Below are 25874 nucleotides of genomic sequence, written 5' to 3' on the forward strand. Positions count from 1 at the left end.
TCGCTACAGTCTCTGATCAAGTTCCACTGAAGAACAGTTAACTGAATAATAATAATATTAATGATGATGATAAAATGTCATTGAATGGAACATTATGGTGGTGTTGACGTGCTTGGATGAACCAGGCTTACTGTGTAAAGATTGGGACCATAGTTGTGGATGACTGCCTTAATTTCTAGCTGCTCCCCACGAACAGCAGAGTCCGGTAGCTTCAGATCAACAAAGAAATCTTTACGGACAACTATCTCTAATGGATCACCCACACAGATACCTTCAAAAAAGAGAAAAAAAGAAAAACGGACAAAGACACAAACACAGCAAAAGAAAGACCAGTTGATGAGCTATAGGTTGGCTCCTTGATCTAGAGACAAATTATATCAGTTCATCCTCACCGTGAGTTTTTGATAGACTAATACCAGTGAGCTGCCAGGTTGTAATTGAGTCTTGCAAAGGAACATTTTTCAAAACTGATGTTGTTTCACTGAAAAACGAAATATTAACACTTTGAGAAGTGAAGGTACTAATATATTTCAATTCTGTATTTCAGCTCACTAACCATTTAGCTCTGTTCGCAGGGCAAGCAGGCAATTTGATATCAGACCACAGCCAACTTTCAGGGAAATTGGTGCGGGAAACAATTTCATTGCTGTCCATGAAACTGCTGTCATCATCCTCACCTGAAGTTTTAAAACGTTCACATTTTTATTCCTTTATAGTGACCAGTAGGACCATTTATAACCACCTTCCATCCATTGTTCGTGTTTCTTACTGCGAGCCAGTTTGAGGCCATCCTCCTTCCTCTCAGCTCTCTTTTTTTCTATTTCCTTGCAGCAGTGCAGGAAAGCCTCAAAACAGGCTGTATCAGCGATAAACTCACTGCGCTTCTCACAGTTAGATGAAGTTGGGGTTTCCCGGATTCCATCTAAGCAACAGTCACGTTCCAGTTTGTCTTTATATTGACTCACTGTAGAGAAAATAGCATTTAACAGAAAGACAAAAGGTGAGACTCCTTCTGACCCTTTTTTTTTTTTTTTTTACACAGAGGTATAAAAGACTAATAATTAGTTTATTTATTAGAAATAAAAAAAAGTTTCTAAATCTAATTGAATTTGACAATCATTGTCACATTTTTTTTACTGGTCATTTATGTTACTTTAGCTCAAAATAGAAAAAAAAAACTTAAAAATGTTTACTTTGGTACAACAACAGAGCAAAGTGGAAAGTCTCAAATAGTGATAAAACTAGTACTTTAAATCAAAACAACCTATAAATGTTCTCCATATAATTAAACTATAATTTGAATAAGAAAACACAAACGCAGAATGTGGAAAATGAATTGGAGTATAAAAATTGTTGTAGCTGTAGATGAGACAGACTGAACTATTGTACATAATAAATAAATCTTGTAGTATTGTAGGAAAAAAAAGACATTTGACTTATTTTTTCATTTACAATCATATAGCATGGAAAAGTTAAGCTTTAGAAATGTTAGCAACAAAAGGAGTTGTTTGTAAAGCCTGAAGTGTATGACAGAAGATCATGTAAGTGTTTGTTGATCTTACATAAGGTAGTTGTGACATTCATCATATCAACGGCCCTTTTTCTTCTGTTGGGGTTCAGACATTTCAGCTCTGGAAATAAACACAGACTAGACTTTACTATTTTGGTTTTAGAAGAAAGAAGTAATACAAGTGTGAGAGTAAAAAAGAGGTTACCTTGTCTGTAAGGAGTTCCAGAAGCTGTATTTGACTCAAACAGCAGCCCAGCATCATAAAATACACTCATGCTATCCTTCCCTCCACCTGGTGTGCACCCTGTGTCATAGTTCTCCACAGTGTCCCAAATCTACAGTATGGACGTTATACACACAGAGAAGCAGATAGTTTAAGTTTGGGGTTCAGCTATGAGTGTGCTGGCAGTTATTTCTATAGTTTTTGGTTTAGTCTTCCTCCATACCTTTACATATTAAAATGTTCTTGAGCAAAAAATGCAACAACTTGTATCTTTAGTCCACTGCCGTTAAAGTGTGAGCCTTAAAGTCATTTTGAAGGGGAATAAATGAAAAATAAATTACCTTTTTTTGGGTTAGACGGTGCTTACTGTTTAGGACGTATACACCTTTGTCAACTGCGACCAGTCCAACTGTGGCTTCTGGATCACCTGTGATTTTCAGGCTAAATATTTTGCGAGGCTCATAGAATTTAGAACCAGCTTCTGATTGAAGCTGCAGCTGGAGAAGGAAGGAAAAGTAGATTTGTATTCGTTAAAGCAACCAGACTGTAAATGGGAAATATACTAACTTTAACTGTGGTGCGCAGGTGTGTAATTTTCCCACTTAAATTGCTACATCATTATTATGCGTCTCACCGAACCCATGCAGGAGTCTTCTACATCCACCCAGACAGAGTCTGACACAACTTCGTTATCATTTGGATGATAATAGGCGATGATGCGGAAAGATGGCAGCAAGTCTTTGGTAACAGTGATGATTAAGGATATCATTATTTGACCACTTGTTCTGTAACGGCCATATTTCACGAGCTGACCTCTGCTAAGTATCTAGAGATAAGAAACTGAACATCAACACTTATCTCGTATGTATGTACAGTCTACTATGTACGTTTGTTGTGTAAGTAAATATGTATCTCACCAAGTACGTTATGTCATTTTGAACATTTTGCTGCCCACTGAGGTGAATGTTGATCTTCATGTTTTGCCTGTTTTTTACTTCAGCTGTATCCACCCCTTTAAAAACATTAAAAAAATTTGACTTAAGAATTTATTTATTTTTGGATGTCACTACCTCTCTAATGTTATTTCAGTACATACCTATGTGAATGTAACAGTTGCTCTGAGAGGCATATGGGAGAGCAGTCATGGTGGCTGACGCTTGCCTTTCAGGTGAAATTTTAACATCGTTGGTCTTTGCCTACAATAAAGCACACGTAAGCTAATAAAGTAATTGACTTCGCTCTCACTTTCATTCAGCCTGCATATAGAGGTGACCCATGTACAGTACAACATTGCTTTATGTGCAAAGTTGAATTTAATTATATCAAAGCCAGTATTCAGTAACAACTAAATATATACAGAATAATAATTATGAGACAATTAACCTAATAGTATCTTTAAAAATTTCTCCCACTGGGGATTTGAAGATTCTTGCATATCAGATAAGCTTATCTAACAACTGAAAACTATTAGGTTTTATGACTTACTATGATTTTCATTGGTTGAGGATTATTGACTGTATTGATAGTAAGCCTCGCCATGCCATTAGCTGCGGTAAAGCCTTGGACATCACCTGGGTCAATCATCACTGCAACACCTTGTGCAGGAGAGCCATCAGGATTCAAAACCTCAATCTGCAAAACAAAGCAAAACAACAATGATTTTTATCATTTTATCTACTCCTTTTGACCATCTTTATACTTCTCCGTCAACGCTGTCAAAGCAAATATTCACATTTTTCACAATGCCTGTCACAATCTTGGTAGTGGCGATTTTACGATTTTCTTTCATGTTTATTTTCTTGTTCTTTCTCTTTTCATGGTTTAGGGTAGGGATGCACCGATACCGATACCGGTATCGGGTATCGGCCTCGATACCACATTTTCTAAAGTACTCGTTAAAAGTCCCCCAATACCACGGTCTGAGAGCTGTCTATGTTTGAGCGGCATGTAAGGGGTTAATCACAGGCGCCGAGTGCCCGCCCCCAGGCCCCGAGTGCCCGTCCCCAGGCCCCGGCTGCAGCTCAGAGCGGGGAGAAAGCGAGGCGAGACATATCAGCTGTGTGGAACTATTTCAAAGTGAACGAAGACGCGAAAACAAAGGCGGACTGCAAATTGTGCTCAGCGAAATTGTCCAGAGGAGGCTCTAAAGGTAGCGCATTTAACACAAGCAATTTAATCAAGCACCTAAAATCCCAACACAACAACAAGTACAAAGAGTTTACCCACGCTTATTAGCACAGAGGAGCATAGCTGATGCTATAGCAGTGGGACGGAAAATAGTTGGGCATTTTAAACATTCCGCCTTAGCCTACTCCCGCCTCGAGGACATTCAGGCTCAACCAGCCAATAAAGAGACTGCAGCAGGACGTACAGACGCGCTGGAACAGCACGTATTACATGCTCCAGTCCCTCATTGAGCAAAAGCGAGTGCACGAACTCCCTGACTATCTCACCGCTCACCAATGGGCTCTTATGGAGACGAATGTTGCCATCCTCGCCCCCTTTGAGGAACTTTTCATTTTAAATAAATGTTCTTAATTCCAAACTAGTCCCTTGTTTGTTTGTTTTTTGTTAAATTATAGGACTAAAGCTGTTACCTGCAAATTTAAATCATGTTTTTATTAAGTACTCGGTATCTGTATCGGCGAGTACTGAAATGCAAGTACTTGTACTCATTTCCAAAAAAGTGGTATCGGTGCATCCCTAGTTTAGGGTGTCTGGAATCCGCCCTTGAAGGGGGGGCTCTGTCACGATCCTGGTAGTGGCAATTTTACGATGTTGTTTCATGTTTATTTTTTGTTGTTTTCTTTTCATGGGGAGAACAACAAAAAAATAAAATAAAAATTATTTTGAAGGTCCATGTCCTACGTCAGTGTAGTCAGCTTTTTCCCCATGAGTTTCCACTTCCCCTAATCACCCTTGTGTGTATTTAGCCTGTGTGTTTCTGCTCATTCTTTGTCAGGTTGTCTGTTGTTCACGTCATGTTTCCATGTTTCATGTATTGTTCCATCCAGGCCAAGTTTCATGTTGAGGGTTTTTTCATGTTTGTTTTTAGTTCACCCAGTTTACGTTAATGTTAGTTTTGCTTCAGTTTTCTTTGCCCTTTGTTTGTACCTTTTTTGCCTGCCCCATTAAACGGCTCGCTTTTTGTTAATATTTAAGTTTTGTTCCCTGTTCCGTGGAGTCTGCGTTATGGGTCCTTTTCGTCAATCCATACCGTCTCCCTCTGCCAGACTGTGACAATGCCATCCAGTGGTCATTTCTAAAGTGACTATTTATGTATCTCAGATCATCTAACCATAGTTTTATTTTTACAAACATGCAAATAAAGGTAATTCACATTACCGCAACATCGAAGGACATTCCTGGTTTGAAATATCTGGACGTTTTCTTGAAGTGGATGGTGTAAGGTGATGTAACAATCTGAATACCTGTCAGCTCTGCCTCTGCCATTTCACTTCCTGTACAAACAATTCCATTAAATATATGAATTAAAAAGGATTATTAGCACTTTAAAACACAATAAAAACAGACAAGCAAAGATTTCAGGGAAACGGTAATATAGAAAGTTAAATGTACATGTTTTTGGTGCAGTATTTCAAAAGCAACTTAGATGCATTTTAAGTTGTTGGCTCTCAGTATATTAATAGCACAACATAAATACAATATAAGGACTACATTTAATATTGCGCCATGAATGCTATGATCCCAATTAATCCCAATAAAATGGAAGCGAAATTTCACACACAGGACAAGTCTCCGTCTGTCCTCTGTTGTGTTTTCCACATGGTTGTCTCTCTCCCTGTTCTGTGTTTTTCTATGTGTGTGTGTGTGTGTGTGTGTGTGTGTGTGTGTGTGAGAGAGAGAGTGGAGAACTGAGAACTGATTGTACAGGCATTATTAAATATTTACCAAAACCGTGTTTAAATTTATAAAGATAATAATATCAAGAGTTAATTTGGCTGAACAGGGGACTTTAATAATCTAACAATGTAATTAATTAATATAATTAATAATTAGTAACTTTTTAAAATTTACATGTAGGATTTGTTTTACAATACACAGATCAAAAATGTTAAGGGAACATAAGACAAGGCCAGTTAAACTTCAGGCATATAAGTCTATCAAGTTAGAAAGCATAAATCATTGTATATGAATCTTATCTTTTTTGATCCAAATGAAAGCAACAACAGGAACACTGAAAAGGCAACAAGAAGACACTGCCCAAAAGACAATATCGGACTATAGACATATAGACACAGACACAGATGGTTGCTTTTTGCTAGTGTGCTTGTCACTACTGGCATTAGACTGTTACTGAAATGTATTCAGGTTGCACAGGAAGTTAGGTAAGGTTTGCGGTGTCTCCCAACATAGTCTTAATATTACAGAGGATATATCAAGAAATGAGGTGGAAAAGAAGACACAACGAGAGCTGGACAGGACTAGGAAGGGCATTAACTGAACAGCCGGGCTGATATCTGCTCCTCTGTGCAGAGAGAAACACTGCCAGAGCCCTTCAAAAAGACCTTGAGATGGCTCACATACATTATTCTGAGATAATTGCCAGAGAACACCAGAACTCCAAACACAGTTACATAGTTATATAGTTTACTGTGTAGCTTTTTGCACAGAGAATGACTGCTCACGGGATATTTCCTATTTTTTGGTTATGTGTGAAAATATCAGCAGTTTATGCAATCCTCAGACCAGTTTGTCAATCAAAACATCCATCTCTCTCATTCTGATGCTTGGTTTGAATTTCAGAAGGTCATCTTGATCATGTCTATAGACCAATATTGAGTAACTGGCATGTTGTTGGCTGATTGGGGATTGACATTAACAAGCAGTCAAACAGTTGCACCCAACAAGGTGGCTGGTGGGTGTATTTCATCTTATTGAGAGTATTTCAGTAACACAGCTATTTACACACCCATTAATGCTTGTGTTAGCTATAGGTGTACTACTATAATTAACATTCACCTTTGATATTTTTAATTACACTCACATGCTCTCTTTTACCATTTCTTACCGCTGTCTGTCAGCACATTGACAGCTGCAAATATGGAGCTCCCCACCAGGCTGGAGATGTTTTCAAAGGTCTGTTTGATGTGCTCTTTCTTCAGCGTGACTGTTCCTACACCATTCTCAATCTACAACACATAACACACATAATGTTAGTGCTTTATTTCATCTGGATGAAAATATTGCAGCTTAGACCCAAACAGAAAACATTTGTTCCATTCTTTGCATGTGTTTTAATACATGTGCGTAAAAGAAAAATGTGTGCGACAGAAAGACACAATAATAAAGATGAAGTGATGGCACACAAAAGTGATGAACAAATGTGTGAGCATGTACCGACACTTTCTGAAGCGAGGCCTGAAAATTTGTCTTTTGGTCCTGATGCAAAACTCCAAATACCCCAAAAGCTGACCCATCCACCTCTTCACCAAACAGATAGCTAAAGCCACAAGAAAGTAATTAATAAGCTCACGAGGCCAACAAATGGGTATGATTAAAATAAAAACATAAAAAAAACATAAAAAAACAATCTAAAATCTAAAAAACATTTTACATACGTAGCTTTGATGTTGATGGTGAGCTCATCACTGTCCACATAGAAGAAAGGATTTTCACGCGTCAGCTTGACCTCGAAATTGGGCAGCACTGAAATGACATTTTACTGTATGGTGAAGATAAAGTAAAGAGGGTAAAAGTATTGTTGTACAGGTTATATCTAAAGTGGATTTAACCCCTGGGCCTGAAAAGTGAGTCCAGAAAATGGGGAGAAGCCTTAAACCTGCATTCTTTGTAGCAAGTAAGAAAAAAAAATCTGTTTTGTTTGTTTATGTTTCGGTGGGTATGGTATTATTTTCTTGTGCTTCTAATTTTTTTTGTTTGTTAGGTGAGTTAATTCCCTTTTCTGATCCATTCTGTCCTAGTTTCATTTATGTGTTTTGGTCCTTCAGCCTAGTCTCTGTATTTCTGTATTTTTTGTTCCACTGTTTAGTTGTGTCAAGTTGATGTTCTCTAATTTTAGTTAACCTCACTTGTGTTCCCACTGGTTTCCTCTCCCATCCTCATCTCCCATTGTCCTTTGTTGTGTCCTTCCTCATGTCTTCCAGCTCTGTTTCCACATTTTTAGTTTCTTTGCTCCCACTACTGCTACTGTGTTGGACTTTTTCATTCCGTTTAAAGTAAAGCATTAAAGGTAATTTTGAATTTGTTTCCTGCCTTTTTGGGTCCCAAATCCTGCTTGGCACACAGCGATTTCATGACAACGTAATCTTTACATTGCAAATGATGCTCCATATTAGTTAATAAGCAAGAGTGTGCTACTAATATGGTGACAGCCAAAAATGCTTAGAGACTTCAGAAACAGAGCTTCACAAGGCGGTGGCATGATACCTACATCCATCTTTTAAATGCAGTCTATGATGAAAATGCCCATGAGATAGCTCACCATAGTCCTTGACCTCAAATTCTGCAGAATAGCTCAACTGTGGTTTACTCTGGAAACTCGCCATCACTTTCCACAGTCCAGTGCTTTCAAAAGACAAACACATGTACATAGAGTCAGACTGACATGTGAAGGATGTCTTTCAGGACAATGGCATGTTTCAGTGGCTAATTCTGTTGCTGTTTTGGTTTTCTCAATTCCCTAAAGACTCATCCAATTTAAATGTGCAGAGCTGAATCCCCAATTTAATACACTCATAGTGCTTAAATATCCAGAATGATGTGTGTGTAGTTTGGCATATTTTTGTTTTTAACTGAGACATGGTGATGCTTTTAGATGAGTAACATAAATGCTAACATGCATATGTTGAAATGTCTGTGAAGGTTCTCAGTCATCGTAGTCAAAGGAGCTTGCAAAGAAAAGCGTCTGGACTTCTTTAAGTTGCTTGAAGACGTTTCACCTCTCATCCGAGAAGCTTCTTCAGTTCTAAGGTCAAATGGTGGAGAGTCCCAGATATAAACCTAGTGGGAGTATCCCCCCACAGAGGGACAAAAGGACCCCCTGATGATCCTCTAATCGCCTGAGCCAAGGTGTGAAACTGGGCGTGGGTCCCAATCAGCCAGAGTTTCGGGTGTGTTCATTGTGAAACCTGGCCCCACCTTATCATGCGAATTCCTGAGGTCAGATGGCCCAGGATGTGAGTGGGCGTTAAGGCGTCTGGGAAGGGATCTCAAAACTGGATTATAGATGGCAGAGAGTTGGTGTCGTAAACCCCCGCCTCTGTTCAAAGATGGTCGCTCACAGTGGACATAGATGGCTTCTTTCACTCCTCTTTCGAACCATCTGTCCTCTCTGTCCAAAATGTGAACATTGGCATCCTCGAAAGAGTGTCCTTTATCCTTAAGATGCAGGTGGACTGCTGAGTCTTGTCCTGTGGAGGTGGCTCTTCTGTGTTGTGCCATGCGCTTGTGGAGTGGCTGTTTGGTCTCTCCAATGTAGAGGTCTGAGCATTCCTCGCTGCACTGTACAGCATACACCACATTGTTAAGTTTGTGTTTTGGCGTTTTGTCTTTCAGGTGAACCAGTTTCCAGCGTGTTGCTGGGTCTGAAATACACTGGGATGTCATGCTTGGAGAAAACTCTCCTGAGTTTCTCTGATACACCAGCTACATAGGGGATAACAATGTTGTTGCGTCTGTCCTCCCTCGCTGGTGTCTGGTCTTCTTTTCTGTGCCTCTTTGCTGACTTTAAGAACGCCCATTTAGGATAGCCGCACGTTTTGAGTGCTTCCTTTACATGTGTGTGTTCCTTCTTTTTTCCTTCAGGCTTAGAGGGAACATGTTCTGCCCGGTGGTGTAGGGTCCTAATTACTCCAAGTTTGTGTTCCAAAGGGTGATGGGAGTCAAAGAGGAGGTACTGGTCCGTGTGTGTGGGCTTCCGGTAAACTTCGATGTTGAGTTTGCCGTTCTCTTCAATGTGCACGGCGCAGTCCAGGAAAGGCAAACAGTTGTCCTTTGTGTCTTCCCTGGTGAACTTGATGTTTTTATCCACAGCGTTAATGTGCGCAGTGAAGGATTCCACTTCTTGTGTCTTGATTTTGACCCAGGTGTCGTCCACATATCTGTACCAGTGGCTGGGTACTCTTCCTTTGAAAGAGCCAAGAGCCTTCCTTTCCACTTCCTCCATGTAAAGGTTGGCTACAATAGGTGACACGGGGGAGCCCATGGCACAGCCATGTTTTTGTCTGTAAAAGCCTTCGTTGTACTTGAAATATGTAGTGGTGAGGCAGAGGTCTAACAGTGTGCAGATCTGATCGGGTGTGAAGTTGGTCCTGTCCTCCAAGGAGCTGTCTTCTTGTAGTCGTTTTCTGACAGTCTCCACGGCCTCCGTGGTGGGTATGCAAGTGAAAAGAGAGACTACATCAAAGGACACCATGGTTTCATCTGGATCCAGGGTAAGTTTCTGGACCTTGTCGGTGAAGTCGGAGGAGTTCTTGATGTGGTGTGGGGTGTTCCCCCCGAGAGGCGCAAGGATGGTAGCAAGGTGTTTAGCAATGTTGTAAGTGGCTGAGTTTATGCTACTGACTATGGGTCTGAGTGGGACAGCTTCCTTGTGGATCTTAGGAAGTCCATAGATGCAGGGTATGGCATCCCCTGGGTAAAGGCGGTGATATGTAAGGCGGTCATTATTTTGTCCTTTTCAAAGTCTTGAAGGCAAGCTATAACTTTTTTGTGGGCTTAGTGTTGGGCTCAGCGGGCCCAACACTCTAAAGGAAAAGAAAGACAACGCAGGAAATTTCACACCTTGCTTTCAAAAACACACACTCCTCATCCTGAACCTACACAACCCAGAGAAGAAAACACACCTGATGCCAGTCAGGAGAAATGGGTTAAGAACTTTTCAGACAGGATTCTCACAGAACCTGAAAAGAGAGTATTAGCCAAAGGACTCAATTTTGCCATTTCTCCACAACAGTTGCCCATAGTGGACCTCATCACAGCCACAGAATCTGCCATACGGATTAATAAATTATCACAGACAGAAGCAGAGCAAATCAGGATGAAAGTCTCAGCCACGCTCTCCAGTGCCAAAGTCCCTCCATCCAACCTCACAATACAGGAAAAGAAGGCCGTCGCTTCCCTGAGCAAAGACCACAACATCACTGTTTTACCAGCTGATAAGGGAAGATGCACCGTGGTCCTAAACACTACAGATTACCATACAAAGATCACTACTCTCCTCAGTGACAACAATACCTACGAAGCCCTAAAGCGAGACCCCACAAGCAGCTACAAAAAGAAACATTGCTAAACACCTTGCTACCATCCTTGCGCCTCTCGGGGGGAACACCCCACACCACATCAAGAACTCCACCGACTTCACCGACAAGGTCCAGAAACTTACCCTGGATCCAGATGAAACCATGGTGTCCTTTGATGTAGTCTCTCTTTTCACTTGCATACCCACCACGGAGGCCGTGGAGACTGTCAGAAAACGACTACAAGAAGACAGCTCCTTGGAGGACAGGACCAACTTCACACCCGATCAGATCTGCACACTGTTAGACCTCTGCCTCACCACTACATATTTCAAGTACAACGAAGGCTTTTACAGACAAAAACATGGCTGTGCCATGGGCTCCCCCGTGTCACCTATTGTAGCCAACCTTTACATGGAGGAAGTGGAAAGGAAGGCTCTTGGCTCTTTCAAAGGAAGAGTACCCAGCCACTGGTACAGATATGTGGACGACACCTGGGTCAAAATCAAGACACAAGAAGTGGAATCCTTCACTGCGCACATTAACGCTGTGGATAAAAACATCAAGTTCACCAGGGAAGACACAAAGGACAACTGTTTGCCTTTCCTGGACTGCGCCGTGCACATTGAAGAGAACGGCAAACTCAACATCGAAGTTTACCGGAAGCCCACACACACGGACCAGTACCTCCTCTTTGACTCCCATCACCCTTTGGAACACAAACTTGGAGTAATTAGGACCCTACACCACCGGGCAGAACATGTTCCCTCTAAGCCTGAAGGAAAAAAGAAGGAACACACACATGTAAAGGAAGCACTCAAAACGTGCGGCTATCCTAAATGGGCGTTCTTAAAGTCAGCAAAGAGGCACAGAAAAGAAGACCAGACACCAGCGAGGGAGGATAAGAAGGACAGACGCAACAACATTGTTATCCCCTATGTAGCCGGTGTATCAGAGAAACTCAGGAGAGTTTTCTCCAAGCATGACATCCCAGTGTATTTCAGACCCAGCAACACGCTCAGACAGAAACTGGTTCACCCGAAAGACAAAACGCCAAAACACAAACTTAACAATGTGGTGTATGCTGTACAGTGCAGCGAGGAATGCTCAGACCTCTACATTGGAGAGACCAAACAGCCACTTCACAAGCGCATGGCACAACACAGAAGAGCCACCTCCACAGGACAAGACTCAGCAGTCCACCTGCATCTTAAGGATAAAGGACACTCTTTCGAGGATGCCAATGTTCACATTTTGGACAGAGAGGACAGATGGTTTGAAAGAGGAGTGAAAGAAGCCATCTATGTCCACTGTGAGCGACCATCTTTGAACAGAGGTGGGGGTTTACGACACCAACTCTCTGCCATCTATAATCCAGTTTTGAGATCCCTTCCCAGACGCCTTAACGCCCACTCACATCCTGGGCCATCTGACCTCAGGAATTCGCATGATAAGGTGGGGCCAGGTTTCACAATGAACACACCCGAAACTCTGGCTGATTGGGACCCACGCCCAGTTTCACACCTTGGCTCAGGCGATTAGAGGATCATCAGGGGGTCCTTTTGTCCCTCTGTGGGGGGATACTCCCACTAGGTTTATATCTGGGACTCTCCACCATTTGACCTTAGAACTGAAGAAGCTTCTCGGATGAGAGGTGAAACGTCTTCAAGCAACTTAAAGAAGTCCAGACGCTTTTCTTTGCAAGCTCCTTTGACCCATATGTTGAAATGCTGATGTTTATGAATAATTGTAAGTGTGTTTGCCAGGTTTTGTGTGTTAAGCAGATTCCACATTTACTGTATTTGCTGAAAGTTTCCTTTGTTTATCTTTTAATGTCTACTTTAATGTCTGCTTTAGTGACATCACAACAAGCTTGGATAAAATCCTATGCACACCTTTTTCAGCAAAATAGGGAACATCTTACTGCCAGACACGAACACCTTTTTGTGATGAAAACGCAAGACAAAAATGTTTTAAGGGGCATTAAATGCATGGCATACTGCCAATAAAATTACTCTGTGATGTTTAGTTAATTCTTTATAAAATCATTCACATATAATGTGAAACTACTACTGCTCTGTCCACTTCTTTGATGCAGAATACCCCTTTCTCACATCAAGTATCTAGGAAATGTAAATGGATCAGCTGCCTGCAAAACCGCGCACATTCTCAATAATAAATTCCGTTGTAATAAACACAGAGACGATGGTACAGGTGCTTAACATGTGCAACTTGCAAATATTAGCATTCTAATAAGTACTAAATATAAGCATGTTAAAACTCTACTTATCACTGTGTCTCAGTTATTCCATATATGTAAAAGTAACATACAAGAAACCCAACCCCCCCACCCCCCACCCCCACCCCTCCAAAAAAAACAAAAACAAAACAACAAAGCATGGAATTAAAAAATATATACCTGACAATTTCATTAAGTTGAAAATGTCCAGAGTGGATTCCTGATTTCACAGAAACTGTATCGAGTGGGAAAATGATGCCTTCAGGGTTCTAAAAAAGAAAACAAAATAAAAACCAAAAAAAAAAAAAAGTTTTATACTTTGATTTACAAAAAAAAAAAATCTAGCTCCTTCATCTCTTCTGTCATACTGTTGTTGTATTATTTATTCTATACACTTAATGTTTTCATGGCATATTAAGTTATATTAAGAGTCTATTAAGACTCCATAAGCTCAAGCCATCAATCTCAGTCATACTGCCTTCATACTACCTAAATATGAAAAGCAACAGAACATGTAATATGACAATGAATTCTTCAACCAAATGACCTCAAAATTCAATCAAATAACACATTTTAATACCCATCCCAAATTAATCCATATAGTCAAATTCTAGTCTGTCTGCTAGTTAGTTTATTGCTTGGTGCAGACTGATGGTAGTGGTTTATCCTCTATAAAACAATGACAACTTGCCTTCATCTAAAAATAAAGTTCTACAATATCACATTCATTATTAAATAAAAGAATAAAACAAAAGCAATACCACAAACTGAATGGCAACAGAGGTATCACTTATGGTGGAATTGTCCCGCTCCACTGGTTCCATGTTAGGGGTCAGTGCAAATAACCTGTAATGAACTGAGAGAAAGGTTATTCATGTTATTCTACATTTAGCTCTGTGACTGTTTGGCTTTTTCAGCTGCTTGTAACAGTAGTGTATGTAACGTGTTACAAAGTAACAAAGAATTGTATGTTTACGTCCTGATCAGGATAGAGCTTTGTGTCAGTGTGTGCCTATGTGACAATGCATCTATAACCATGTTATGTAGTATTTTAAAGTGAAGTAAAAATTAAAGGTGGGCAGATCATTTTAAATATCAATTGAATATCACTGGTATTGGCATTGGATTGATACTAGCATGATAGGATCAACACTTTGTTTCTATCTTCTAAGTTCTATATGTAGCTCACTGAATCTTGTTAGATTAAATATTTTTTGAAAATGAAAAAATATGCCTCAAATATGTGTGTTCTGACTCTTCAATGTCTTTTATTTATAGCCTATAGCACATTTCAGCACCTGAAGTTGACCTAAAAAGTCCTTTAGAGACAAGCGCAGTTACAATAGAGGTCTCCAAAAAAACATGACAAGTTGAAGTGTGTGTGTGTGTGTGTGTGTGTGTGTGTGTGTGTGTGTACTGCTGATCAAATGGTCATAAAAGCACACAAGCAAACATCCTTGGTCAGGAAGAGGGTAGACCCCCCCTCATCCTAGATAACACCGTGAGGAAGTCCAGCAGTTCATTTATACACAAAAAGCACTTAGACTAGAACAGACGTAACTACGTTAATCCTACCATAAAACAATTAAACAAGGTACGAACTTTCCCATGCTCCCAGGATGTAGGTGTGCATTCTAGTGTGGAATACACACCAAGCCTCTGTAGCCTGTTAAAGATCACCCAACTTATCACTACACAATTAATTATACACCTCTAAGCATCCATGGTTAAATATTTGTAAGCATAAATGACAATCAACAATACAAACTCTAACATAATCTCTCTGTGTGTGTGTGTGTGTGTGTGTGTGTGTGTGTGTTAAAAATCACAGTGATTTAGTGGTCATTAAAATGTGTTAAGAATTTGTAAACTGACAATGATTCATCTCATGCAAAATGACACACTGCCCTTCCCTATACATAAATTGCCTTTATATTAAAAGTATTGGTTATCAGTATTGGCAATACAGGCCCTGTATTTATTTTATCAGACTCTGCAGTATTACACAGCACTAGTAACAAGTAGAGCAAGTAATTTAATATTGCAATAAAGTAAAAAAAAATGCTTTTAGAAATCCCCAACACTACAAAGGGGGTTGATTGTACACATTGTAGTTTGCCATGTGAGCCACAGGGAGGCGCCAGATTTTCAGGTTTAGTTGTAACTCTAAGTAAAACATAAAGGTGAGCTCTTTCATTCCGCATTTAAACAGAGTAATGCTGTGCTTCCAAGGGTATCAGTAACCCTGCATTTAACTTCACTTCCAGCGGAACGTCTTTTTTTCACCACTAGAACTATAAGTCAAAGCAACAGCGCAGCATTGGCAGGAACAACAGCTATATCAACATAACATATACATATATTTTAAAACACAATTTCCTTAAACTCAAAATGAAACACAAAGCTTCAGAGACATGATATGAGGTTTTTTTCCTACACTAGAATGATTGTATGATGCTCTTTGGTCTGATTTTAAACTTTGCTGTAGGTTTTGTGTTAATACTTAAGAATGAAAGAAAGACTTTGTTTATGTCCTCATTAGGATAGAGATTTGTGTTGTTGTGTGCCTCATATGTGACAACGCATGTTGGGCCATGTTATGTAGCATTGTAATATGCCACATTTCCCAACATGCCACAGTGTTTTTCAGCACAGTTACATTAAAACCATCGGTATCTGTAGACTTCCGCTATTTTCAACAGACCTTCATTTATCTATTGAGCTCTACTTAGACCTCTTTATATACTTTTCTTGTTTCTGTATCCAGGATACAAGCATGCAGAGCAGGATTTAAGATTTCCTTTTTTAAGATATAAAGGAGAAGCTGAACAATGACCTCTTTCTTTTATCATAAATTACTGTTTGAACAAAACAATAACAAGACAATCCAACATAAAGAGCTAAGACTAAACAACTTTCTTTCTATTATGAAATTCCTCTTTAAATTCAGAATGTCTAAAAATACAGAAGCATTTTATCATTGTGTATTGAACTTACCTTTGCTGTTGGGTGTGTAGAGAGTCTTGTCCGTCTGGATGAAGATGTATCCAGAGTGGAAGGACACTAGGACAATTTTCTCCAGTTTCACATCAGGGAACTGAGCTTGCAGGTAAACATACTGCTTCCTTTGTGGATCCCTACTGAAGCCTTGATTGGGGATCTTGGACCAGTGTGAAGAAACAGTACAATGCAGGGTACATGAGATAATTAAGTTAAGGTGGTAGTGCAGTGCCACTTCAGAAACTATTCGGACACTTCTACTTTTTGCACACTTTACAGTTTTGCAAATGTAATTTTTCAATGAAAAATTAAAAGTTTCCCAACAATGTATAAACTTATAATAAAAATATTAAAAAGTGTTTTTCTATTTATTCTCTTTCCTAATTTGTAACAATCTGATATGTCATTTTTGAAAGTATTCAGGCTCTTAAGTCTTTAAGTCTTTTGAAGCCTGGATAAGAAGATTTGTCTGTAAAGTGCTGTCTTCAGGCTCCTTCACAGATTGTATGTGCTTTAAATGGAGGCTTTAGCTGGACCACTCATTAACAGTCAGTATTTTTTTTGGCTGTATGGTTATCATCAGACCAATTTCAGTTGGCATGTACTTTTAATAAGGTTTTCTTCAAGTATCTGCATTTGGCAGTGTTTATCCTTCCTTTACTATTTCAGATCTCCACCAAAACAAATTGCAAATACCATCATGCTTCACTGTCTGGACTGTATTGGCCACATGATAATCATTGCCGGGTGTAAATGGATCATAGCTCTTGATGTTTTGCTCAAATAGTTCTGTTTTTGAGTCATTACATCTTTGTTCGTGTGTGCTGTGACCTGAAAATGTATCTGGAAAACTTGGATTTTCTTCTCTAAAAGTTGCTTCCTGAAAACTGAAAGGGTTTTCCATTGGGCACATTCTCCCATTTTTGCAGAGGAATTTCTAAACCTCTTTGTGTGATCACTGGGTCCATGTTTACCTCCCTGACCAACTTTCCTTTCTAATCTGTCTGGCTAAAACACTATAAAAAGTATGTGTAGTTTTATACATGTTACTTTCAATTATAGAGCCAACTGCTCCTGGACAATGGAAGATTTGCTAATGGTTATATAAACTTGCTTTAATCTTTTCTTCACCACTGGCTTTGTTTTTTTAATACAATTTTTAACATTTCTAAAAACATTTTTTTTGTTTTATCAATGATTATTGAATGTAGACTAATATGAAAAAGTCAGTTTGATTAATTCAAAACAAATTTATAACAAATCTTACAACACAAGAAACATTTAAAAAAACGTAAGGTGTCTAACTTAATGGTGTACATATGCTAACCTTTAACTTAAACTCTTGTTCTGTATCACTTTGCTTATTATTATGCAAAAACTGAGGGCTGACAAATCCAAACAAGACTTACCTACCAACGAAACCAGTTAACAGTAACATAGATTTTCATATTTCTGCATTACCTTAATTTGTCCAAAGGCCTGAAATTTATTTGCACTGTTGAGGTTCACAGATGTTGATATCAGCGTTTTGGATTTGGTCGGATAGCTCATTACACTAATTTCAACCATTAAATCGCTTTCATCAGTGCAGTCTTGACACTCCACAAAGATGTTTTGTGCTGTTCCTACCCCCAACAAGTTGGGGGCAGACATCACCTTCCTATGGAGCAGTGGTGAGACAGAGAGGAAAAAATTAAACATTGCTTCTAAGAACAGGCAAACACACTGTTGTTTACCACTGACAAATACAAAGATTTACTTTTATTTGTTTTTTCCCAAAAGCTGACGGGAAGTTCTGGTTTAAACAATATGTTTGACTCTCTTCTGCTTCGAACTGGACTTTACACATAATAAGTGATCCATTGATTATCTTGACCAAGGTACTAAGTACTAAGTCAATATAATATTTCATCACTGTTGTTATTGTTTATTATGGTTGGGACGGGAAAAATAAAAAACATCTAAAAAGTAATAAAAAGTCTAGTTACTTGCAACAGAATGTTAATTTATACAACAGAAACTGCTAAAAGACTAATCATTATGGAAGTAACAGATGAAATGCAATTATTGAAAATCTTTGCTCGTATAGGTTCAATTGGAAAACCAGTAAATCAGTAAGAGTAGGGACAGAGTTCCCAGACAAAGACAGCTTTTATTTGAGCTTTAAAAATAGACTGGAACTGAAGCAGCATATTAAAATGAATTAAATAATACATTATTTCATCACTACCAAATTTAAATTTAATTTTCTCATCAAAGATTTAGTGTATGATATAACACTCTGACATGTCTGAGGGGTGCAGAGCCTACATTTGATATTGTGTTGTACATATAAACATTACAGAAAATATTTAATAGCACCAGTAATATAAAAAAAAAAAACAATAAATTCATGCTGTTATTTTACAGACAAACATTTTCAAATCACAAACTCTTGTAAACTTAGAGTTTGGATCTTGAGCTCTACTTACATGGGTGATCCATCAGTCAGAAAAATTAAGGACAAAAAGGCCAGTGAGGCTAATAGCCAAAGCCAAGTCCTGTATGTCCCCCTGCCTGATCTCATATCTGCCCTTACCATACAACTCTGGAGCATTTTTATCCACGTAATGCCCTCCTTCTGCACTTTGACTTTGACCCAGTGCAGTTTTGCCCAATTAATCTACTAGATCAGGTAAAAAATCATTGAAAATGTTAAAAGTATGGACATTTGCATACTAGAGCAGAGTTCTCTATGGTTTGATTTTAAAAAATCAGGACACACACTATCAGACTTAAACAGCAACCACCATCTTTTTTTCCAAAGCTAACACTGTTTGATAAGCTGCTGTATCTCCAGAAATTGGTGAACAGTATTTTTTTAAAAAGTAATATCTAATGCAGCATCATTCATATAAAAGATATGATTCTATTGCAACAGCAAGTATCATTTGTTCATGTTAAACTAAGAAAGGTAAAATTAAAATGCAAAATCTTTCTCAGCAATGGAAATAAAATCAAATGAGATAATGTGTAACTGGAATAACACTTTAAGATTGACACTTGGCCCAGAGGTTACTTGAAATTAGATTACTTGTGTGTGTGTGTGTGAGAATAATCTTCTAACAGGTGTACTTAAAATTACTTATGTAGTACTTAAAGTATAATCTGTATCTCCTTTCCTGTAAGATATCCATAATTTCCAAATAAAGTACCTTACATTTACTTGCAGAGTAATTAAATGTGGGGTACCTGCAGAAAGCTGATTCTGTTCTGGACCTAGACATTCCCAAAGTCTTGAGTTAGTGAATGGCTACGTCCAGATGAACAGAATCAACTTTCTGGGCTTTTCTTACCTGGATGATTGTAAATGAAGCGATATATTTCTATAGTCTATATAATGCATCATCAAATTGCTGTATTAAAACAACATAAAATGCTGTCTACATGATAAATGTTGTCATGTCATTTTTTTGTTTTTGTTTTTTAAATCTTCCTTCCTATGGGTTTTACCTATATTCAGTTAAACAATTTTTTCTAGGTGGTTTATACTGTAAGACAAAGAAAGGTAAAGAAAAGCTCAACAAATCAGATTATCCTTTATGAGAAAGCACTGGGGGATGCTGGAAAAGAAAAAAAGAAAAAGAAAAAAAACAACTTTTCTAACATGGAGAAACCTCTGGCAGAAACAGGACCTGGAAGTGGCAACCATCTGTTGCAACCAGGTCCTTTTGGGGGTGAGGCCATGCTTCTCAGCTGGAAAAGGGTGGCATACCCAACCCTCCCATGGTTGTTGACCATGTGGGCATTAACGTCCCTGAGCAGAGGTTGGATCACTCTTCAGCACTCCTCCCAATGACTACAAAAAGCTGGGAACAGCTGGCCACAAATGACAGTCAGGACCTAATTCCTGACACAATTCTTTCATTCACCTGGGAAAATGCCAATGTACAAGCAACTCACATGGTTCATTTTTAAATTGCATTTTAAATCTTACCATTTGCATAATGGAATTTCAGGAAAATAGGGATTGCTAACAATAGCACACTTCACTGGAGCAATTTGTTTCCTTTTTATTGTTTTTTGAATAATGCAACTGAAAGGTTCCACATAATCCCAAACAAATTGATAAGTTACATGGAATCATAAATAGTGATAAATAGGGTAGCTTTTTGCTAATGTTAGCTGTAATGATATATTCTGATTTGTTTTGGCACCAGAGGATGGGTGTAAGAATGACTCATGCAGAAGACTGGTCACTCATGTCCCCTGTGTTTTACGGGCAAGACATTTCCTGTTTTCCTGCCCTTCAGTTATGTGATGAGTAATAATGAGCTAATACTAATGAATTAGTAATGAGCTTAGCTGTTTGCAAGCTTTTATTCTCTAGCTACTACTGCAGTGGATTGTATTCAGTCGTGCTGGATTGTTGAACTGACAACAGTTAGTGAGGCTGGCTCCTTTGTTTGTTTTGATTCTGCCTTCATCCTATGACTTAGTTACCTGTTGTGCAGAAAAAGCCTGGAGACTGGAGAGAGAGAGAGACAGAGATCATGCTTTCTGTGAAAGACTCTATGAAGGTGAGAAACTGTGGAATTTCCTGTCTGTTCAGAGTCTGGACTTCACTGATGGGAAACCTTTGTCTTAGCCCTTGTGAACTTTGTTCTGTAAATTAACTTGCCAGAGTCCTGTGTTTGAGTCCTACCCGTTATGATGGCCGTAACAGTTCACCTGTTTCTTCAGGGAAGAGATCATTATCAGGGCCAAACTGTTTCTCAACTGCCCCTGGGAAATCCTGTTTGCGTGTATGTTTGAGAAGATGATGGATAAAAGTGTGTAAGAGTGCAGGAGGACGGATGTTAGTGGATTAGAGGAGACTGCTGCAGGGCCACAGTTTACTTTAGTAGCAGAAAAGGATCAGGATAATGAGGAGGACTCTGCTGCTACTGGCCTCTCTGGCCTTTGCTTCTCTGACTTCTGTGGCTGATGGAGCTCCGTTGTAAGTAGACTTGCTGTACTTTTACACATTTCCAGTGATGTTGAATTAATTCACGAAAAATAAAGCTGTTTTAGTCAGTGTGATTATTGTGGATCCATGCAAAATGTTGGATTATATTTTCTTTTTGCATTTATATATTATTGCATGTATAGATTCACATTATTTAAGGGCTCATAGTTGGTATTTGAAGGTTTGTGAATGAAGAAAAAATTGGACATATTAATGAAACCTTGGTCAATCTACCTTTATTGCTAACTATATTTTATTTTTATCTTGTGTAATGAGAAGCTGCAGCCAATGTAACATAAGTCAATGTAATCTGGTATTTAAAATGATGCCAAGAAGTTTACTAAACTTTGTTCAGTTTGCACAACTGCACATTACCTCAGAGAAGACAAACAAACTCCAGAGGCATAGTGAAAAGATTAACAGACCCAGTTCTGGGTCTTAATCAAGACAATCAATTCATCACTCATTGTGTTTGAAGTACAGCACAAAGCTCGCAACCAGTCTGAATTCACCAGTAAAATGACAGGACAGATTTTTAATTTAAATACACAGCAAAATCTCCAGTGTTAAATTAACACTGGAGAGTGTCTATATGGGTCCACACCTCTGAGTGTTAAATACAACACTGTTGAGTGTTAAATTAACACTTTTGACAGTGTTATATGTTTAAAAGTAACCTAGTCAGTTTTGAAGATTAACAATGGCTAACACTGAGCAGTGCTGATTTTCTAACACTGGAAAATAACTCAAAATGTTAGAAATATTCCAGTGTTAGAAAATCAGCACTGCTCAGTGTTAGCCATTGTTAATCTTCAAGTTGAGGAGTAAAGTAACTGAACCCATGAAATGAAGTTGGGGCCAAATCCAAATTTATTTAGAGAATAAAACAGGTAATCCCACTCCACCCGGTCAAATGCCTTCTCAGCATCGAGTAATAAGGCAATTACAGGACCTGTAGTTGACTCTATGTGTAATGTGTTTTAAAACCTGCGCAGGTTGAAAAAACCATGCCTGCCCTTCATGAAACCTGTCTGATCTGGAGAGATTAACAACGGTAGATATTGCTCTAACCTGACAGCAAGTGTTTTTGACAGTATTTTTAAATCTACATTTAAAAGTGATATAGGACAATATGATGAACACTCTAGTGGATCCTTATGTGACTTCAGTAAGAGTGAAATGGTCGCTTGTCAAAGCATTAGGGGAAGACATTTTGAAATGACTCAATGAACATGTCTCGTAATAATGGTGATAAACTGTCCTTAAAGGTCTTGAAGTATTCAACCGGATAACCATCCAGACCCGGGGATTTGCCACTCTGCATTGAACTAATTGCCAATTTAATTTCTTTCACTGTAATTTTCTCCTCCAATTGGTCTCTGTATGCCGAGTTCAAAGTTGGGACTGCCATCCATCAAAAAAAGCCTCAAACAGTTCAGGTGTGTTTAAAGATTCTGTCATGAAATGGCTGTGGCAGGCAGGATGTAGGACCCAAAATGCAGGACACTCAGATGGAGGAGTAAAAACAAAGAGGTTGCTTTATTGCTGTTATAGGACAAAACTCCAAAAACAATAACTTGCAAAAAAAAAAAACAGAACCAGAAACTAAAACTAAACTCTAGGAAACCTGGAGACAAGAGACTAGGGACGAGGAGCACAGAAGGAAACACACAGAGCATGAGGGGACGACACAACACTGACAGTGAGAAACACAGCGCTAAAATACACCGAGGGACAATGAGGGAATGGGACATAGGAAGAAAGCACAGCTGGGACTGATAACACTTGACAAGACTAAGATAAGGAGATAAGGCTACACTGTAAAAAAATATTCCGTAGAAAAACGGAAAATGTCCTGGTAATTTTCTGCCAGTACATTTTATGTTTTTTTACGGAAGTTTGACGGACTTTTCTGTAAATGATAAAATGGAAAATTCTGTAGATTTACAGTATACTCTCTGTACTATTTACGGACATTTGCTTCAGCTATAAAACCGAAAATCCAGTTTATTCACAGTATATTTTCTGTATCGTTAACTGATATTTTCCGTTAATAGAAAAATTTAAATTTCTGTTTATATTACTATTTCCAAGCACTTCTTTTCACTGTAACTCATTAAATATAGTTCTTTATATCCTTACACGTACATTTGTATGCAATCACAACCTAGTACACCATGTATTCAAAAATTCATAAATTAAAACTTAAATTAATTTGTGCTTCCTACACAACAACATTGGTACAATTAATGTTAAATATTCTTTTATTCTCCTTAACTCAAACACTATACTAAAATATAATGACAGCATCCATCTTGTCATAAAACGACTAAACAGCTGATACATGAACAAAATAACTCACAAGCTTTCAAATTTGAGCATTTTTATTTCTTTGAAATCAGGTTGCCCTCATGTAAATGTGTTTATTTACATTCATTCAAGTGGCTACCAAGTGTTTTCTTCAAACAGGACACTTGACAAACAAAAAATGTCATATTTAATGATATGTTAGCAATTAATGGCAGTTTTGAGATTGGCCTGTAACTGCTAGTAAGAGAAGGGTCCAACTTGGGTTTTTTTTTTTTTTAAAGGGGGTGTTAACTATTAATTATTAATTTATTTGTTAATTATGGTGAGCACACAGGGCCCAATAGACTGGAAGACATTTTTGAGTAATGATGCAGATAAAATGTCAGTTTTCCCATGTTGCTTGTCTGTGTTTTATTGTGTAATGGTGTGTTGATATCTGTGCATTCCTGGATTATCCTTTTGTGTTACACATTTAGATGTTTTTTTTCCCCCCTTGCTACCTAGCCTGTCTCCCCAATGTGATGTTTTTGTATTGTATGTACGGTCAGCAAGGTCTGTCATCTCGGTTGTGGGCAACTGCAACTGACAAATAAAGGCTATCTCATCTCATCATGCTGTGGCACAATTTTTAACTGGCAGAAGGAAATTTGACCACATCACTCAGATTTTGGCCTCTCTACATTGGCTTCCAATTGAATTTAGGATCCGTTTTAAAGTCCTTTTATTGGTTTTTAAATCTCTAAATGGTCTGGCACCTGTTTATTTGTCTGACTTGTTGAAGCCCCATGTCCCCATTCGTTCCCTTCGGTCAGCTGAGCAGTTGTTGATTTTGGTCCCAAAGTCACGGCTGAAACTTAGAGGAGACCAAGTGTTCTCTGTTTCAGCGCCGATGCTTTGGAATAAACTTCCTCTCCATATTAGACAGGCTACATCAGTGCCAGTTTTTAAGTCCTTATTAAAAACCTATTTTTATTCCCTGGCTTTTAACTCTATGGGTAACTGACATTTTTATTAATTTTATTGCTATGTCTGGTTTCTGCTATCTTATTACTATATTTATATTTGTATTGTACAGCACTTTGGTCTACCAGGTGTGTTTTCAAAGTGCTTTATAAATAAATGATGATGAGGATGATGATCTCATCTCATCATCAATTGAACAGAAGGATGCTTTCATTGAATTAACAAATTTTACCAGCTCGGGTAGTGAAACGGGTAAAAAAAAAACTATTTAAAATAATAGGCTGAGCTGGAGTAGGAACTGACAATGCAGATGCTGATGGGGAGATTTTTTTTCTTACATTATTAATTTTTTCACGAAAGAAAGAACATTTTCACAGTCTTCATTGAAGAAATAGAGGCAGCAGGTGGAGCAGGAGTAAATTAAAAGCATCGGAGAAATTCTCAGCTGTGGAGGAATTTAAAATATGACAACTAACCCTGAGGGGAACGGGAGACAGAGGCTCGTGAAAAGACAAGTTAAAAGAATACAGTGATGATAAGTGCGGTGGCCCCTAGAGACAAAGCACGTACAAACTCCAAAACACGTACAAACTCCAAAACACGTGCAAACTCCAAAACACTTACAAACTCCAAAACACTTACAAACTCCCAAACACTTACAAACTCCAAAACACATGCAAATTCCAAAACACAACGGAAGTGCTCCAGGACGCTAGGGGCAGTGTTGAGCTTTTGTTACCTAGTAACTACACAAGCCAGGAATTACCAATGACCGGATTTGGGCTGTATCCACTGACTCAGGTGACTCAGCTGTGCTTCTGCTTTTAGATCTGACCGCTGCCTTCGATACTGTTGACCACAGCATTTTAATTTCACGGTTGGAGCATTGTGGCATAAAGGGCACCCCATTAGAGTGGTTCAGGTCATACCTGTCTGACAGGACCTTCTCTGTGAGCTTTGGCGATTTTATCTCTTCCTCAGCTCCCCTTACTTGTGGTGTTCCCCAGGGATCTATACTGGGGCCAATATTGTTCTCCATTTATATGCTGCCTTAGGTCAAATTTTTAGAAAATACAACATTTGTTTTCATTCATATGCTGATGATACTCAGATCTATCTTCAATTGAAGGGAAACAGTCCTGCCTCACTAGAACCCTTACTTCAGTGTCTCGGTGAAGTTAAATCCTGGATGGCCTCTAATTTCCTTAACTTTAATGAGAACAAAACCGAAGTGATAATTTTTGGACCAAGCGGTAATCCCAACACTTCTAATTTTAACCTGCACAGTTTTGAGCCTTTTGTCAAATCACATGCCAAAAATTTGGGGGTTATACTTGACAGCAATTTCACCTTTGAAAAACAAATTAGCTCAGTTGTACAGCGGTCTTTCTTCAAACTGAGGCTTTTATCTAAGGTGAGAT

General features: G+C 38.7%; 1 protein-coding gene across 1 annotated transcript in view; it reads right to left on the reverse strand.

Moving 5' to 3' along the window:
* The window catches only part of LOC146708200 (complement C3-like), a 30005-nt gene extending 11066 nt beyond the window's left edge, over positions 1 to 18939 (reverse strand). The window contains exons 1-21 of the mRNA XM_085459967.1: positions 18665 to 18939; positions 17655 to 17853; positions 16191 to 16353; positions 13955 to 14049; positions 13374 to 13462; positions 8200 to 8282; positions 7316 to 7403; positions 7095 to 7197; positions 6766 to 6886; positions 5079 to 5194; positions 3219 to 3365; positions 2830 to 2929; positions 2651 to 2745; positions 2368 to 2559; positions 2075 to 2230; positions 1716 to 1845; positions 1563 to 1631; positions 770 to 964; positions 557 to 677; positions 393 to 481; positions 132 to 271 (exon numbers count right to left, since the gene is read on the reverse strand). Of these exons, the coding sequence (XP_085316093.1) occupies positions 132 to 271; positions 393 to 481; positions 557 to 677; positions 770 to 964; positions 1563 to 1631; positions 1716 to 1845; positions 2075 to 2230; positions 2368 to 2559; positions 2651 to 2745; positions 2830 to 2929; positions 3219 to 3365; positions 5079 to 5194; positions 6766 to 6886; positions 7095 to 7197; positions 7316 to 7403; positions 8200 to 8282; positions 13374 to 13462; positions 13955 to 14049; positions 16191 to 16353; positions 17655 to 17853; positions 18665 to 18789 (2616 nt within the window). The 5' untranslated portion in view covers positions 18790 to 18939. The remainder of the gene's footprint in view (positions 1 to 131; positions 272 to 392; positions 482 to 556; positions 678 to 769; positions 965 to 1562; positions 1632 to 1715; positions 1846 to 2074; positions 2231 to 2367; positions 2560 to 2650; positions 2746 to 2829; positions 2930 to 3218; positions 3366 to 5078; positions 5195 to 6765; positions 6887 to 7094; positions 7198 to 7315; positions 7404 to 8199; positions 8283 to 13373; positions 13463 to 13954; positions 14050 to 16190; positions 16354 to 17654; positions 17854 to 18664) is intronic.
* Positions 18940 to 25874: the final 6935 nt, after the last annotated feature.

Source organism: Copadichromis virginalis, linkage group LG6, assembly GCF_057382275.1.
Source record: "Copadichromis virginalis isolate Kocher_CV1m ecotype Utaka linkage group LG6, C_Virginalis_male_GT1.1, whole genome shotgun sequence".
In the NCBI taxonomy this organism is placed as follows: domain Eukaryota; kingdom Metazoa; phylum Chordata; class Actinopteri; order Cichliformes; family Cichlidae; genus Copadichromis; species Copadichromis virginalis.